The sequence below is a fragment of the Ostrea edulis genome, chromosome 7, assembly GCF_947568905.1.
Source record: "Ostrea edulis chromosome 7, xbOstEdul1.1, whole genome shotgun sequence".
Lineage (NCBI taxonomy): Eukaryota > Metazoa > Mollusca > Bivalvia > Ostreida > Ostreidae > Ostrea > Ostrea edulis.
Window position 1 is genome coordinate 58384778 of NC_079170.1, and position 18878 is coordinate 58403655.

The 18878-nt window shown below is 34.0% G+C and overlaps 1 protein-coding gene and 1 long non-coding RNA gene across 12 annotated transcripts in view; one reads left to right on the top strand and one right to left on the bottom strand.

The window, feature by feature from the left end:
• The window catches only part of LOC125655910 (voltage-dependent calcium channel subunit alpha-2/delta-2-like), a 134263-nt gene that overhangs the window by 106230 nt on the left and 9155 nt on the right, over positions 1–18878 (bottom strand). For all 10 annotated transcript variants that reach the window (XM_056144819.1, XM_056144816.1, XM_056144818.1 and 7 more), the window contains exons 2-3: positions 10782–10854; positions 8954–9070 (exon numbers count right to left, since the gene is read on the bottom strand). In XM_056144819.1, the coding sequence (XP_056000794.1) occupies positions 8954–9070; positions 10782–10854 (190 nt within the window). The remainder of the gene's footprint in view (positions 1–8953; positions 9071–10781; positions 10855–18878) is intronic.
• LOC130048274 (uncharacterized) lies at positions 17185–18001 on the top strand. 2 transcript variants are annotated; one of them, XR_008797122.1, is made up of 3 exons: positions 17225–17359; positions 17488–17642; positions 17750–18001. It is a non-coding gene; the product is annotated as an uncharacterized LOC130048274 (long non-coding RNA). The 2 variants fall into 2 exon arrangements; XR_008797121.1 differs by having other exon boundaries at positions 17185–17359; positions 17488–18001.

Below are 18878 nucleotides of genomic sequence, written 5' to 3' on the forward strand. Positions count from 1 at the left end.
ATGTCAAGGATAATATTCTGTTTATAATTAATACATTCATTAAACATGGATATTGGCTGATCATGCTGATAAGAATACATGATATATAGATAAGTATTCCAGCATTTTAATTGTACAATTAAAGGGGCTGGTTCACATTTTTAGAACAATTTTTCTTCTTCATTTTTTTATGTTAAAACAATAAAATATAACTCATTTCAAGTTTCAATTTATTCAGGTGTAAAATATCACAAAATGTCATGATTATAAATCTAAAATCACAAATTGAAACCTGACATAATCATTGCACTATGCAATTATAACAATGTAAAAATAAATAACCTGGAAAACTTCAGGATAACATATGACACCAAAGGTGAAGATAACGAACAACGATCAATCTCATAATTACTATAAGCAATACAAAATAGAGTTGGGCAACTGAACATGACTTATAATGATGTCATTTAACAGAATCTAAGGATAACTCATAACAGTTGGAATTACCCTATTTCCAATTATGATTACATAATTTAAATATGATGAACAATAAAAAACAAAAACAAAAAAAAAAACAGTAAACAGTAAAAGTTGACAACCAAAACTTCGACCTTCTTAATGCAAGGACAAGAGCAATATCTCAGCCTTAACTATGTGTTATATAAACAAGAACTGAGTTTTGCTTCTCAGCTTTTACAGACTAATGAAATGTTAATTTTGTCATTCAAAGCATCCTAATAATGCTTGAAAACAAATTTTGATTTTAAATGGCACATATCACCTAAAGTATACTTGAAATGTGATGGAATATATCAAAGTTTGATAATTAACCAGATACATTTCAACACTTATTAAACAATAACATACATGAACCTTGATCTTTGTATATATACACAACAAATGATAACCTCTCTATAATAATAAAGTTGCCATAACTTTTTAAACATATTGGGCATTACATTTTGTTCATTAACAGTGAAAAACAAAAAATTGTGTGTAATTGTGAATCTGATCACCCGGCCTTTATTGTAAGAAACATTGTAGTAAACATATTAAAATATATACTCTTAAGGATATAAAAAATATTCATAGCTATAGATCATGTAAGAGAATATTTGCAGCATAAAAATTTAATCAAGATTATTTTTTAAATAAAGTATATCTTTTTATACAGAGATGATGGTGGATGTTAACATGCTGTGGCCTTATTGTTCAGTTTGACTTTGTGGTCAGAGAGGCATCTTGATAGGAATTCTGAAACATGTACTGACAGGAAATGTATGTGGGATGTTCCTCGGAAAGAGTCAAAACCCAAACTATTGGATGAAATTGAACAGTCAACTGAACAGTCTCGTATTCTACCATTTGAACACAGTTTTGACCCGACAACTCTTTTTACAAATAATTGTGATGTTGATGGTATGCTTTTAGAATTAGCTAAAGGTTTTGACACTCAAATTATTGAAGTTCTTGCCAATGATAACAGTGAAGAAAATGTACCCAAAACCCTAAAGCAATGTATTTCAAACTTTGATCCTAATGGAAATATATCAGTATTTGACTACCTATCAACATGCATAGATGAAAATGATTGTAATGAAATCAATAGATTAACTGACCACCAGTCAGAGTAAGTTAACTGGTACCAATACAGATGTGGTAGAATTACTTCTTCCATCTTACACAATGCTTGTCATTATAAAGGAAATGACCCCATTAATTATATAGTAAAACAGATTTTGAGCAATGAATCTACATCATTTTCAACCCCTGCCACTATTTATGGTAAGGAAAAACATAAAGTGGTCTTGTCATTAAGTTTTGACTGAAGGCGTTTGATTTCATCAGACATACTTCTAATGTCGTCCATCGTTGTATCTGTCTGCACTGCTGTATCCTGTACCTCTACATCAGCAGAACTTGTTGATGAACCAGTCCCATAATCATGGTCAAGAGAAGGAGATGTTGTGACACACTCCACTTTTTTCACATTGAACTTACCTGAAATATTTGTTAGTTATATATATTTATATATATATATTGCATATGCAATTCCACATTTAATATATACATATCTAGCACCAACTCTTGCTTCACCAGGCATATTATATATTGCATTAAGGATAATGCAGATATTTACATATCAGCTGAGTACTTATGTCTGCATACCACCAATGACAGTGTATTAAATGCAAACAAATTACTCTTCCCTGTGTATTGTCTTTACTTATATCCATAATTATACATATTACACATTTATGCCAATTTGGGTCCTGCATGATTTGATAATAAATACTAGTTCTATTTTAATGAAAGAAAATAATCCATGCATATTCAAAATATAAATAAATACATGAATATACTTTGGAACTGCGTATTTTTCTTTTAATTGTTTTGGCTGTATGATTTCATGTCTTTCCTATTGCAATATACATACATACATATATGTATATAAACCCCTAATATTGATTACACACATATACATTCATACACAATTATTAAATATTGTTTATTAATATTTAATTTTATCATACAAAAAAGGAACAGATTCTATATATTATAGTTTTGAAGTTCTGATGCTTGGTTTTTATAACAAGACCAGGTGAATTCAAACAAATTTTCATAACACTTTATCAAACGAATATTAAGAAAACATAGACATCTATAATAATTACCATCATACATATCCTGTTGGACATCTATCTCTTTAGAAACATATGGGATGTCATCTTCCTCATACTAATGTGGATTCTCAAAAATGTTCACAGCATCATCACCATCATCACATGCATCGCCACGGAAACCACACTGTGTAGAGTTACTGGTTCTTCTGTCAAATATTTCCCCATTGAAATATGCCAGTTTAAATTTTATATTTTAACAATTATAAAAGCTATCAGTGCATGTTTATTTAAGAAATTTACAAAAATAAACGAAAGATACATGGAGCACTAGCTGCATGTCAGAAAATCTGATTCCAAATAATGAATTTGTTATTTGAAAAATGCATTGTAAAAATACAAAGTTTACTGTCGTCTGCTTAGGCTCCTATAATGGTTACTTGATTATTATTCGTTGTAAGTGCAAATAATTCCACTTACCTACTAAAGCATGGTTTTTTGTAATTGTTGTAAGGGAATAATGTTGGTACTGATGATTCTGGCTCAAAATGGCACGAACAAATCCTTCTGTACTTGTTCGGTACCCAAGATTTCTCTCATCTGATAAGCCTTATCCACTGCTGTCTAGCCCGCGGATTAGTCTTTTTCGGCAGCGAAAAAAACTTGATGTCTTTCATATGAGGATATTTGTCCAAGTTGGTGTATTTCCTCGTCGAAGACGTACATCCCGGCACGCAACAATGATACACGGGCATAGTTGTCAATGTATACAAACCGTGACATAAATCTGTCCCACCTTCCGGTTTATTATGGGACAAATTTAACCTCCTACCTTGAAGAGCGTCGTCAAGGGAGAGTATCTCGAAACCGGCGTATTGGTCTATAGACAGACAGATAACCTGAATCTAGTATAGCCCCTCCTCCTTCTTTTATAATTATTAATCAGTAGTATTTTTGGGAATCTTCAATGGGAGTCAGTGATACATATACTTACCATATCATTTTCGTAAGAGCAAGTTAATTTTAAAACATCAATAACAAAGTCATGAAATCTAAATTCAATATCATATAATTTTCCTCTGTTGAACACCTTTAAAAATAATGCAAGTGATGGGCATGTTTGATATGCTCCGAAACTCATTTCAAATTTATACAATAAAAGGAATATCACATTCTCCCATGCACGAAACCCTCAATTTAGAACCGACCTATTTAATTTAGTCTAATGTCTTCACTGATGACATTATACATTTTGACACTTAAAATAACACTGCATGGCTAATTGATATCATTTATATTGATCTTTCTTTAAAATATCTATGCAATTTTTCTGGAAAAAAATAATCTTTTTTTTAAGGTTTGCACATTTCAAATGGACACCAATTCAGTAGGATCTTCCTGTCAACTTTATAATTCTATTTCAGCTAAAATTATTGATCTATGTAATCACAGTTGCAATGTACTTTCAATCTTTGTCCTGCGCAACATCATGTCAAAATTTTACCTTAGAAACATAACATAAGGCATTAATTGTCCTGCATCATCAGGTCAAAATTTTACCTTAGAAATATAACATAGTAAACATGCTAAAGGCATTAATTGTCTCTACATCTGTGATGTCATTATTTTAGCTTTGAAAAAGTTTAAAATGCTACAATAAAATAAAAGCAATTACTGAATATATCACTTTCGCTTATATAAGTAATAGATAAATAGCAAAATAGAACATTTTTACATAAGATAAAGATAGCTCCGAGAAAACATTTTTTCTCTCTGAACTATTCAACGCCTTGGGCCTACGGTGAAGAATTTTAACACAATCTCTTCAAAGGGTCTAAGTGATTCTGAATTACTGACAATGTGGCGATTTATAGATGGGGTCAGTGAACCCAAGTAATAAGAAAATACATACAGAAAAGAGTATCACGGTGATTATGATAAGACAAAAAGACAACGAAAGGGAGGCACCTTTTGTATATACCAAGCACCCATAAAAAAAAATAAAAAATTGCCCCAAGACCCATCAAATTAATATAACTCATTTTACAATGACCCATCTAATAAAAAAAAAAACCTAACCAGACCCACCACAAAAATATTTTTAAAAATGAAAACAGTACAAATCTCGCGATGTTTTCGGGACAAACATTCCAGTAGCTAGCGCTGGCTCGTACTGCAAGCTCTAATGACTAGAGCGCGGGAAATAATCCGAGCTAAATCTCAACCTCTAACAAGGAAAATGTTTTGACGCCAATCCCAGAAGTCCCTTGTCAAAAATGGCTGAGATCTCGCCAAGTCACACCTTGGAATATGATTGTGAACTTAAGCGGAATATCATCCTAATCTTGTGGCCTCCTAGCTCCAAAATTTAGCGCACCATTAGGCGAAATGTTTAACGGAGTGAAATGTTTATGAAAGGCAGGCTAAGATGATGTGTGACGTCATGTCTACGTTTTGACGTACGTCATAAGACAGACAGTGGCGGATCTAAATATGTACTTGTTAAAAGTCATACTACCGGGACATTAGTATTACGTGAACATTAGGCATACGTAATCGATTAAAATACTAAATTCTCAATAGGAATTTATTATTCTAACAAAACAAAAAAGGGGGAAGACTAACTTCTTAAAAATTGTTAGAATATGTGAGGGATCACAGGTACTGAATTAGTGCTATTTAAAAAATTGCAAAAAATCGATCGGATTGAAAAAAAAATTTAAAAAAATCTTTGGGTTTTTTCCCGCGACTAAAAATAACAAGTTCTTCAATCCATTTCCTTCTAACATGTCCGGTAATGCAAACCAGGATGACACCCCCCCCCCCTCCCTCATGATAACCAACCTCATGCCACTTGCTAAATAAATTAACGACTGAAAAATCCTTAATTCTAGTTTTGTAAATTGATCTTAATTAATGTATCCTCACAACAGCATTCCAGGAGAGGGGCTGAAATCAATGATGTTGCAATTTTATTCAATGATTATATGTGAATGCTGAAATATTTCTTCATTGTGTTACAACTAGGATCATGTACAATATTATAAAACTTGTTCTAATTAACTCTTTTGGAACATACCATTGCTACAAGGGGATTATCATATGAATTTCATTTTTCTAATTTATTAAGATAGGTTCGCAAGGGGGGGGGGGGGGGGGGGGCATATACATGCCAAATAGTTGAATTTATCGATTCATTTTTTAAATTTCATGATATATTGAAATGCGTTTTGTGTTCAAAGACAGTGCTGTTTAAACATAGTTTTACAAACTTGAAAAGTTTGGGCATTTTTATCATACAATTAATAACTTGAAAAGATTGAGAGTAGAAAAAAGGAAGTAGATACGAGGCTGAGAACATACAGTTCAGAACAGATCGTGCATCAAAGTTTAAGCAAGTCACAGTGAAGGCAGCAGAAATAAAATGTATACATGTATATAGCATAAAAATATTTAAATGACATTCATATACATGTTTTAATGATTTTTAATATAAAACCCTGGGAGAAAATTCATGTAATGAGTATTTTGCAAATAGATATTGTTTAAATTGAACCTGATCAAAGCATGAACATTACAAAATATGTACATATATGAAGCTGCCCTCGCTCAAACATATTATTTATTATTAGTCAATGACGCGGTAATGCCTGTGCGACATTGTATCACAACTAGTTCTGAAGAAACGATGTCACATCAACAATCAAAGGCATCTTATGATCTATGGCGGGAATGTTGGAAAGACTGGGAGTCCAAGCGATACTATTATCACAAAATGGGTATGGATATGTTTTTCTACGAATCGTTCGTCTTCTAATGGAGCCCGCGCCCGGAGGCCTCTATATCACCATCACACTGACTGATAAATATAACGCATCGGTACCCTCGCATAAATCAACCAAGGTTTGCCTATTTTTATTAGAAAACGGAATACCTATTGGTTTCAAAATATTCCCAAAATCGATGCACTGTAAACTGTTATAATCTACAGAACAGATTTCGCCGCCATCACGTCCCAAGGGACCCTACTAAACGCGCCTCTAATTTGAAGAGTGCCGTAATGGAAAGTTATGCGCTGCAAAGAGCGACAACTCGAATAGTTCTATGTTACTTCCGTTTTCCGATTTCGAAAGCACGTTTTTCTCCGACGTTTTGTAACCAACACGACAAGAGTGACAATAAAAATATTCTGAAAACTCAACACCCACATCGCACAAAATTAAAAAAACATTAGAAACTACCCACTACCCACAATAAATATTTTTTTAACAGTCCAACCACGGACCAAATAAAATATGAAAAAATACAACCACCCACACAAAAAAATATCGTTTGCCGCCCGACCCCCCCATTTGATCATTTCTGGAACAGCCTTTATCGTATTCACTGTGATACTCTTTTCTGTAATGCCATCAAATGCCACAGGGTCCCGAGAGTTTGTTACCGGTTGCACTAATATAAACTAAACAGCATAACAAAACATGAAAATGCTTTTCAAATAAAAGGCGTTCTAATTTGTGGGCAACTAAATTTTTATGTGGGCCCCTAGAATTAAAAGGTACAATTGCCCACGAGGCTACCAAAGGTTTCAAGTTAGTTTCAAACCCTGATAGACAATTCAAAATGCTAAGTATTGAATACTGTATAGGGGAAAATAAATCACAGTGGAAATTTTCGCTATATTTGCAGTCTAGACAAATCTGCCAATTTAAGAAACCGTGAATATTTTTGTTATTCTTTAATACACAATGTGTATTTAAAAAAACCCGTTTATAGTGATTCGAATCCGCGAATTTATAAACCCGCGAATGTGTCTAAAATAGAAAAAAAAACGTGAAAATTACAACCCGTGAAATTATTCTCCTATTGAGTAGTCAAATTTTCAATGACTATAATCACAATGGATGATGTCACTGGAATTTTTTTAATGGGATATCTTTATCAGAGTTTGAAACTAACTTCAAAACTTTTGTAGTCATGTGGGCTACTGAACCTTGCAATTATAGGGGCCCACATCAAAATTTAGTTGCCCACTGACTAGAACACCTTTTATTTGAAAAGTATTTTCATGTTTTGTTATGCTGTTTGGTTTATACGACATGCAACCGACAACAAACAATCGGGACCCTGTGACATTTGATGGCATTACAGAAAAGAGTATCACGGTGAATACGATAAGACAAAAAGATAACGGAAGTTTGAAATCATGGAAGTCCAACCGACCTCAACACTCCATGCATGCGGCGAGCATGTTTTCCAGCCTTTTTCCTGAAGAAGAGGTATCAAGTATAAACTCAAAATACGAATAAGTTACATCTGCTTCCACATTTTCTAGCCACAATTGGTTGGTCTTCCATGATTCCAACAACTTCCGTTGTCTTTGTCTTATCGTAATCACCCTGATACTCATTTCTGTCTGTATTTTTTGTTTCTTGGGTTCACTGACCTCATTTATAAATCGACAATTCAAAATCACTTAGATGCTTTGCAGAGAAGTGATTCTAAATGTTAATTATGAAGCGCTTCGCAGATTACGAACTTTTTCTAAAGAAAAAAAAAAACGAAAATGATCTGACAAAATTGAAAAGCAAATATTAAATTTACTTCGTGTACATAAAAAGGCCCCCAAAAATTCTCAGATTTAAATGTGTCTTGAATCAAGCTTGATCTGTATTTTGATTATAAGTTAAACACATGCCACGTACACTATCTCAACTTAAATCAAATTTATTTCTTATTTTATAGCATTATTATGTCATGAATAAGAGTTCTTCCCACCTTTTTTCGAAAAGAGCTTGATAACTGTTAAATTTCATCTAGATTATTGCTTAGGAAAAGGTGTGCCCATCCGTCGAGCAAAATGAAATTAATATATATTGTGTATTAAGAGAAGATGAAAAATGTGTTTGAATATAAATTTGCTCGACGCATGGACTGTATGTTTTCTGAAAGGAAAACTCCCTGAATTTATGAACATTTTCATTGATTTTTGCATTTTTTGGCAATTTTATGCCAACTTCACGCTCCTGTCATACAACATAAAGCAATTTTGGATCAAATTAAATGTAGTTTGGATTTGCTTATATATTCCTTATTTGAATGCCAGATTTTGGGACTCCTACTGAAATCATCCATTTTCTGGGCCAGATAACTATAGAAAATGTCTCTACTTCTTTTCTAATCACCTTGTGGGCAACTTGAACCGTAATTTTAATTTGCCCACTCGGAAATTTAGTCGCAAATGGCGAGTGGGCGACTGTTAATTCAAAACCCTGTTTATAAGGTTAGTAGAGAGGGTATTTTATGATTAGATCACATATTACCGGAAACAGAACATGTTGTTTGTAATCTACCTTGAGGGCTTCCGTTTTGTTCTCCAGCATCTGAGCTACTTTTTCTGCCATCTCCTGAATGAGGGCCATTCCATCAACTTTCTCCACACCCTCCGTTTTATTATCAAACGTTTTTCCCTATCAATAAAAAAAAAAAAAAACACTTCCTATACAGTTCTGCTGGTGTTTTATCATGGATTTCCAATTCTGTATTGATAATTAAATGGTTTTCTACTTCCAATTACTACCAATTTTTCTATTATGATTTTAGAATGATTGTCCATTATTAGGTATTATGTATGTATCTAAATATATCCCATCTGACTCTAATACAATGGAAATCACAAATCAATAGTGAACACACACAAAACACAAGTCAATACACACACCACACAAGTCAATACACACAAAACACAAGTCAATAAACACAAAACACAAGTCAATACACATAAAACACAAGTCAATACACACAAAACACAAGTCAATAAACACAAAACACAAGTCAATACACATGAAACACAAGTCAATACACACAAAACTCAAGTCAATACACACAAAACACAAGTCAATACACATAAAACACAAGTCAATACACACAAAACACAAGTCCATACACACAAAACAGAAGTCAATAAACACAACACTCAAGTCAATACACACAAAACACAAGTCAATACACACACAAAACACAAGTCAATAAACACAAAACACAAGTCAATACACACAAAACACAAGTCAATACACACAACAAAGAAGTGACTCTGAATATACATGTAAAATAATCTGTTAGTTTTCTTAATATACAAATGTGTTTGCATTTTCAATATAAGATATATATTATGGTCTAGAGGTAGAGCGTTCGCCCCGCATGCAAAAGGTCAGGGTTCGAATCCCAGCCGCGAAAGACTTTAATGTCGTTAAAACAGGTAGTGACAGCTCCATCACCAATGCTCTGCATCAGATGTGAATGTCACAGGTCCTCAGAGATGGCATTAAAAACAGATGTCCCATGTCACAGTAGGTGTGGCATGTTAAATAACCCTCACTGCTTTATGGCTGTAAGTGACGAGCTTATAGGCCTAAATTTGAAGCCCTTCACCGGTCTTGGTAACATCTCCATATGAGTGAAAAATTCTCGAGAGGGACGTTAACAAGATAAAATCAATCAATCAATCAATGTAAGATATACAGTGCTCCCTTGATATAATTTCTTCAAGACCAATTTGGCCAATAAAGCGGGCATGGCACTGTTACAGACAATTCACTGAGCAGTAAAAAAAATTCGGTTACGTTATTTATTTGGGCTATATACAATATTAGATAATCTGGAATTTTATATAGCAATTATTCTTAATTAACCTAACCACCTAAATATCATATCGATCGAGCCTAGCTGCCACACTTCACCGCACCACTCTCAAAGTAAGGGTGTGATTACAGAAGGGTATTGGGTAATTGGTATTATTATCCAGGGTAACCCCTATAAAATTTGGCCATTTGTTCCTGAAAATCAGTGGCATATGGCATTATGCAGGGTTGGCTTTATAATGGTGGTGTTTACCAAGAGGAAATCTGTTCTTTGGGATTTTCAGGTTATAAATGGGGGTGGTATAATAACTAGGGGCACTATATTGAGGGAGCACTGTATATATATTAGATAACTCAAGCTGAATTAAAAATACTGCTCAAAATATACACACACACACATTTGATTATATCAGTTAAGCAATAGGAAGGAAATTGATTGACTCGATCACAACACAGATGTAAACAAGAATTACAGAATATGTTATCTGTGCAGCTGTTACATACACCAAACACCTAACTTCAGAAGGTCATATCAACTTACAATTGTAGTAAACGGCAGGTTTTTTTCAAAGTCCTCAATACTCCTGCTCAATTGCTCTACCCAGGTTTTCACACTACAATGGAAGCAATAATCAGCACAGCATACAGTGTTACTCCATATGATAAGACATCATCAAATATAATTTACATTTGAAATGTTTTCATCTTTGATATTTTTACCAATTGAAATGATCGATAGCCTGATTTCCACATGTATATGTGAACAATGTGCGTATGAATCTTCATATATATACATGTAGTATGACTATTTTAATGGCTGGGAATATTCCAAAAGAAATGAACGTAAAATGTAAATATAATAAAATACATGAGGGTATAAACAGCAATGCTTCATGCCTGTATACTTAATGAAGTACGCTGGCATAAAGTGTTGCATATTCACACTCTCCTGTATTTTCAAAAGAGTACCAGCAATTTTGTAAAGCATAAATCAATAAATCCTCTTTTTAAAAAAGACAGTTATTACTTATATTTACATTATTATGATCCCTTTGATTATAAATATGATTGGAAATAGTCAAGTTTCATTAAAATTTTCATCCATTATGATAGATCATTAAAGAACTCATGATATACGTATTCCGAGATATCAGCTCTTCTGTGATGGAGGTACGTTCAGTGTTCTGTTGAACGCTCGAGTGGGTACAAGATGTATACATATACTATAGACTATAAGCTATGTAAATACGGATAAAAGTAATGAAAGTGTAAATTTTGTTTATATCAGCCGTTTGTATACATTAAACTGACCATATCAAGTACAATATTTGTTTGAATTAGGCCATCAAATTAAATATGAAATTATTTTTTATTTCTTCCTCTGCACGAGTGATATTTTAATCAAAGAAAAATGGTGATTATCGATTTTTGTTTGAACTATTTTATTATCAAATACTAATAAATTTACTAATATTGTGTGTCCCTGTGGTTTGGTTGGTTGCATTTCAATGTCTGATAATCGGCCTTTAGGCAATATATGAAGGCAGTGACAAGCATTTGTACCCACAACGTGTGGACGATAGTATGTTTTGCGTCTCACTGCGTAAGAGTTCCACAAAGGGAAAGAACTATTGGGCAACTCGGAAATTGCGTATTAGCCCCACCAGGTGTTGCACAGTGGCTTTTCCCCCATAGTAGCTCTTTTTCCTGGAAAGTAGATCTACTCCTGGGGGAAAGAGTTATTACATAAATGAATTGCCCCTATAGTAGGGTTTTCCCCTTCCATAATGTTTAAAAGGTATGTATTTATTAACAAAAATAATTTTTTTTCAAATTTTATTTAATTTGACATTTGTTAATTTACAATGCTATTGATCCATCATTATACAAATAGTATAGTCAGAGGGGCTACACAGCCATCTTGTGTTTATATGGTCATACTGCCTCTGATAAAAAAAATTCCTACATTGGTTGAAACAGATACTATACACAAAGATGTTTGTTTCTTACGTAATATTGTCAATATGCCCCTTCCACGAGTTACTATATAACCACAATCCTGGCCGCGATAGACCTAAGTTGTTAAAATAGGTATATATAGTGACAGTTCCATCACCAAATGCTCGGCATCAGGTGTGAATGTCACGGTTCCTCAGAGATGACCTTAAAACCATATGTCCCATATGTCACAGTAGGTGTGGCACGCTAAAGAACCCTCACTGCTCAATGGCCGTAAGCGCCGAGCATTAGGCCTAAATTTGAAGCCCTTCACCGGTCTTGGTGAGGTCTCCATATGAGTGAAAAATTCTCAAGCGAGACATTAAACAAGATACAATCGAGCTAGCCACATATCAACTTTATATTCCCAATTTCTCATGACTCCACAAGGAGCCCCATATCATAATGTCTCACTGCAACAAATGATTGTATAAATAATATGGCCATAGCTTAAAGATTTGCATCATTCACCACTCAAGAAGTTATCAATTTACAGTAATGCTTAAATCATTGACAGCATGTATTAGTTATAAAATTAGACACTTTGAGAGGTAATATGGAAATATACAAGGTTTCTTGATAAAAAATCATTTATATCCATCTTAGTCTTCAAAGTGTCCACATTTAACAAATAATTTACTGTGTTCTCATTATTATAAGGCCAACATTTATATCTCGGCAAGTTTGGCATTATATCAAGGAGGGCTACGTGTACATCTATCATAAAAAATAAAACAGATTTCATTTGTACACATTGTGCTACTTCAATACTTTCATTAATGCTTTTATATTAAAACACAAAATAATTTAATTTCATTTTTCTATGTAACCTGGTAACTGTCGCTAAATTCATTTCTTTTTTTAAAATATCAATTTCTTTTTGCTTTGATAGTTTTATTTAAATCATCGTTCATTTTCAGTAACTGAAATGTCCATTTCAGATTTTTAAATTCTATCTAGTATTATAAATGTAAGGCTCCTGCCACTATAAGTATGTATAGGAACACGTGGAGCTTCGTCTTCTGTAACCTAGAGTATCTGACCCTGCAAGATGATAATCATGACTTTAAGAACTTTCATGAGCTATTCATCATTCATCGTCGCAGCCACAGCTGAAACATACACTCCTCTTCCCTTTCACCCGTGGGTCTTTGCGTGACAATTCTTCGTTTCTCATAAATATGCATGACCAAGGCTCGAAATTAACATATGCCCGTCAGTCAGACGAACTGACTGACATTTGTTTTAGTAAGTCTGATGGGACTGCATGGTCAATTTCCTAAAACGTCATTCTGGAAAATACTTGTATACTTGTGAATCTTAAACAAGCATTTGTCATTCCTCTGTAGATATCAGGCAAACCTGATTCAAGTAAATATAAATCTCACATAAGTATTACAATATTGTCTAAGGCATATTGTAAATGAGTTAAATTACATATTTCATTTTAACTGGTGACATAAAAAGTTAGTTTCAAGCCCTGCATGCCGTGATTCGGCCAATCGTTGAGCTTCCGAGCAAGACTTAATCAGAGATTTAAACTGTTTATAGAATGCGGTTATATTACTCTGACCAATCAGAACGCTTGTTCTTCCACTAACAAATGTCAAATCATTGTGTACACATGTTTAATATTGGCAATTATGTAGGTGTATTTATGAGGATCATAATGATCTGTCACTAAGAGCTGGTGGTGAGAAGTCTTTATACTACCGGGTGTTTCTAATAAAATATTCGAAGACTATATAATGACGACGAGTGTTGTGTATTGGTAATTACCCCTCCCCCCCTGGAACAAGTGGACATATAAAAGAAATAAACCGCGAAACTGTTCAGATGTCATCGATTTGTAGGACTTTTGTTTACTAAAATTTCGGTGCAAAAAGAGCACGTTTTAATTGCCCATCCATTATAGCTGTTTTACTTCTATTGATAACACATTACGTCATGCATATTTATGAGAAACGAAGAAATTGTAACTCAGAGAGCCACGGGTGAAAGGGAAGAGGAGCGTACGTTTCGTAGTGGCCTGCGACGATATTCATCGTTCATAAACAGATTCTTGAAAGGTTCATAAAAGCAGATCATGAATAAAATTCATGATCAAACATACATCATGTACATGTTAACTTTATAAATGCATCATTTACAAACAGTGATGAACCTTAATGAACATTCGACATTGCTTTTATTTGCGGTACAAATTATTTTTACATCTGACTTATTCAGAAGGACCCCACACCTCAAATGATTATACTCATACATACAGTAGTTGAGAGTGTACAATAAATTAAAACACAATCACATGTAATTATCAATTCAAAACTTGAAAACTGGTTAAGGTGTGTTGTTAACCACATGCAAGTTGGACAATTATGTATAAATTTTCACTGCAGCCGTTTTAATCAAATGACATGTTTGATCAAAACTGATTGGTCAGGACAGTAACCAGAGCACCAAAATTTTCATATAGGCTAGATTCAACATGGAGAAATGTTTTGCCCTAGCTCATTGAATGGGAAGACAAATATGTCAGGATTATTGATTACAATCGTCCACCCTCACAAGGAAATAAAATGTACCTGGTAATGAAGAAAGAGAATTTTAATAGCGAAAGTGGATCCAATAGTTTCTAATCGTGTCTGGTCTACTGCTTTCCAAGGCTAATTTGATAGAGTGAATAGCTTCACTGAGAACATTTGGTGCATTATTTTTGTCAAAACAATTAATTAAATACATGCAGTAGTACTGAATTAATGCATTGTAGTTTGTAGAACTTTGCTTTGAATACCCCAATTAAATCCCAGCTTCCAGTGATTTGTTAAATGACCTTGAGGTATTTAGGAAGAAAGTGAATTTTCATACTACCCCTCTGAAAATAAATCCCACTTTTTTGCTTAATTGAAGGATATCCCTGGAAGTCCTGGGACTTCCTTGTGAAGTCCCACTTCTCCCATGTCCTAATGCAGTGGGATAATACAGGACTTCATGTTTCTGCATTTGTCCTGGAATATCCCACTTACATCAAGAGTGACTTTGCAAGAATTTCTAGGACATATTTATTACCTAAATGTCTTACAAAGTCCCACTCTCATAGCAGCAGGTTTTTCTAGGACATTCTTGTGTTTTTCAGGACTTTATTATAAAATGAAGACGAAAACATCGTCCCAGAAATTCCCTAAAAATCTCATACTTGATACATTCAAGATAATGCAAGACTTTACATTGCTTTCCAGGACTTCGTATTAAAAGTATGCAAAGAGAGAAGTCTTGCAATTACCCTCAAAATCTTACAACCAGTGAAGTCAGATTATAAAGGACTTTAATGAGGGTTACAGGACTTTTAGATATTGTTACAAAATTAAATCCTTGTCATATCAAAGAAAAGATTTTACATTTTCTGGATTACCTTGACATGTCATTGCTACATAGTTCAGGCTAAAAAAAACCCTATAAGAACAGTGAATGATTCGTGGATAAGAACATTTATGAATACAACAACAATCATGTCATAATAAGTTGTAATAGAAAAGACTATATTTCATCAAAAGTAGACTTGAAAAATGTTGGCTATGAGAACACTTCTTATAAATTTATAATGACAACAATCTGAACTTGAATAAAAATCACTTTACTGTCAAATGCGCTATTGAAATCCTCAATGTCACTTGAATGACTACCATAATTTGAGTTTTGAGATGCTTCATCACAGGAGTTCAATCGGGTTTGTCATGTGGTTTTTTTAGGTTAGAATATTGTCCAGTGTATTATTAAGATCATTTTGATAACAGATTTCCAGTTCCTGGGCTACCTTCTTCAAAATAAAGAAGATCCCTTTTTGTGAAAGAATGTTCAAAAATTCATCAGATTCTGTGGTAGGCTTTTCCATTTCCAGAGATGACACAGCGGCATTAATGTTCGAAACTGAACTTTAAGAAATGTCTGTATCAAAAGGATTTTCCAATGTCACGGTCGTATCACTTGAAGTACCAATGGCATATCAACTTTTGGATGTCACCACTGAAGATTGCAGTTGATGTTTTAATATTTAGTACATTTAGGAATTCGCATGTTTACATCTTTCTTGCACAGCATGTACCTTTTGGGTTCTCAATCTCCTGCAATAATAATTAATTACAAATTATTAATGAAGAAACTTAATTTTCAAGACACTGATTAAAAATTTTATATTTAGAAAAGTTTCTTTGACACATCAATGTTTTGAGGTGCAAATAGCAATAAATTATCACTGATGGATACAATCAGCTTGCCATGCTAAATTTTGTAACCGTACTGTCCGTAGTTATTTTACGAAGCAGTAATAATTACAGAACAAGGTCAACTGATCGAAACAGAATCATAATGATGGATATCCATGATACAATGTTCTGGTGATTATACCCTTTCCATCTAGATCGAACCAGTCAATGGTTTACGTTAAAAAAAAAGAAGAGTAGTTTGTTTTGATATGTTAAGCTGTAAATAGAATGATTGTATCGAGGAATTTCGAGTGGTCCAGCGATCAAGCGTGTATTTTTCCAATGCATGTAATCATTTACAAACGTAAACAAAATAAGCATATGGTACTTACAGAGTGTCATCCGTTACCCCGTAGTCCTTTTTCATTCCGATGTTATTGATTTCCATTCACAAATCTTTAAATCATAAATGACTTCTTTGAAAGTTGTAACTTCCGGTGATGTCGTTTCGGTCAACTTGTACAATGTACGAAGCTTGTCGTGTTTTTTCTTCTCCCCGTTCTAATTCGATATAAGATATATCATGTATAAAATATATCATATGTATATATATGAAGTCTTATACACTGGGTTTCCACTGGTCGATTGTATAACTTTTAACTGATCGTCTTTTGGTTACGTGTTGACCTGGGGACGAGTCAGTCAGTGTACGACCTGACGTTCACGCAAGTGATCAAAGCGCTTTTTTTTCAATGTTCCTTTCTGGGCGCGAAGTCAGGGAAATAATCGCAAGGATGGAGAACATTCAACAGAATCAGTATGCAATCAAGCATGGAATGGATTCCAGATAGGAATATAGGATTCACCTTACACTCAGAAACTGGGGGATAGGCCTAGTTGTTCAAAATACACGGCGTTGCTGGTTAGTATTTTTACTTTTGGTTTGTAATAATTCGTCTTTTTTGGTAGTCTAGTGGAATTGTCACACCTTAACAAAATATCATCCTGTTTCCAATATTTTTATCTAGTACATGTTCTCTTTCATTGTAGCATGGACTTGAAGAGATAGTTATGAATTTAGAATATCATCAAGTGACTTTTAATAAGGCACTGTTTTCAGTGGATGAACCGACATCATGCAGTGTGACAGGAAAACGCCCGTGAGACCAAAGATGGCTTAGATAAAAGGGAAGACGATGCAGAAGGTGCATATATACAAGTTCAAGACATAGATATTTTAAATTTTGCATGATGTTCATTTATAAAACCTGTTATGCAACCTCTCAAATAATTCATTATGCTATCTTTTAAGCCTCTGTACCAGAGAAAAATCCAGAGATGGCCCTCAAAGAAGTTAGAAACAAGATGAGAGACCGTCTCAAGTTGTTTAGGTCTGGAGCAGTGACCTTCCCCCACCCACGAGTCGAAGAAATAGATCTTTGAACCAGGTTACCCGTGACATCAAGATAAACAAAATTCAACTTCAGGGACAATTTGATAATACCTGTTTAAAAATTTTTTTTTAGCTCACCTGGGCCGAAGGTTCAAGTGAGCTTTTCTGATCAAAATTTGTTTGTTGTCTGTCGTCGGCGAAAACTTTTCACATTTTCATCTTCTCCAGAACCACTGGGTCAATTTCAACCAAACTAAGTGACACAAAGCGCCCTTGGGTGAAAGGCTTTCAAGTTTGTTCAAATGAAGGGCCATGCCCCTTCAAAGGGGAGATAATCGCAAAAATACGGTGGGGTCATTCAAAAATCTTCTCAAGAACCACTGGGACAGAGAAGCTGAAATTTACATGAAAGCCTCCTGACATAGTACAGATTCAAGTTTGTTAAAACCAATGACCCGGGGGGAGGGGGGGGGGGTGGATTGGGTCTCAATAGGGGATCAAAGTTTTACTTACAAATATACAGGGAAAATCTTTATGAAAATTGTCTTCTCAAGAAACACTTGGCCAGAAAAGCTGAGATTTATATGAAAGCTTCCCGACATAGTGTAGACTCAAGTTTGTAAAATTCACAGGGTTGTCACTAACGCAGGAATAGGATCACAGAAATTTCATTGGGGTTTGTCTGATATGGCGAGTCCCGCAGACGTGTCTCGGACTCTAAGTAAAAATCATAATTTTACTTAGAAGTCCTGATTTGTGTATTCATTAAAACTCATAGGAAAAAATCTAGGTAAAATGTTACGCTCTAATGTGAACCGAGATGATACCACCGAGTTCACAGTGTCCCAATCCGACTTGTTTGTTTAGTGCAGTCAATTGGGTGTAAATTAGAATATAATATTGAAATTTAGATACAAAGTAAAAAACATTTTGCCACTCACAGGCAGTTATTTATATATGTTTCTTTTTTTTTTTTTTTTTTAGAAATCAGGATCTATATTTAATTATAAATGTTTGTCCTCCGGTAGCCATTTTTATTGGAATTGAA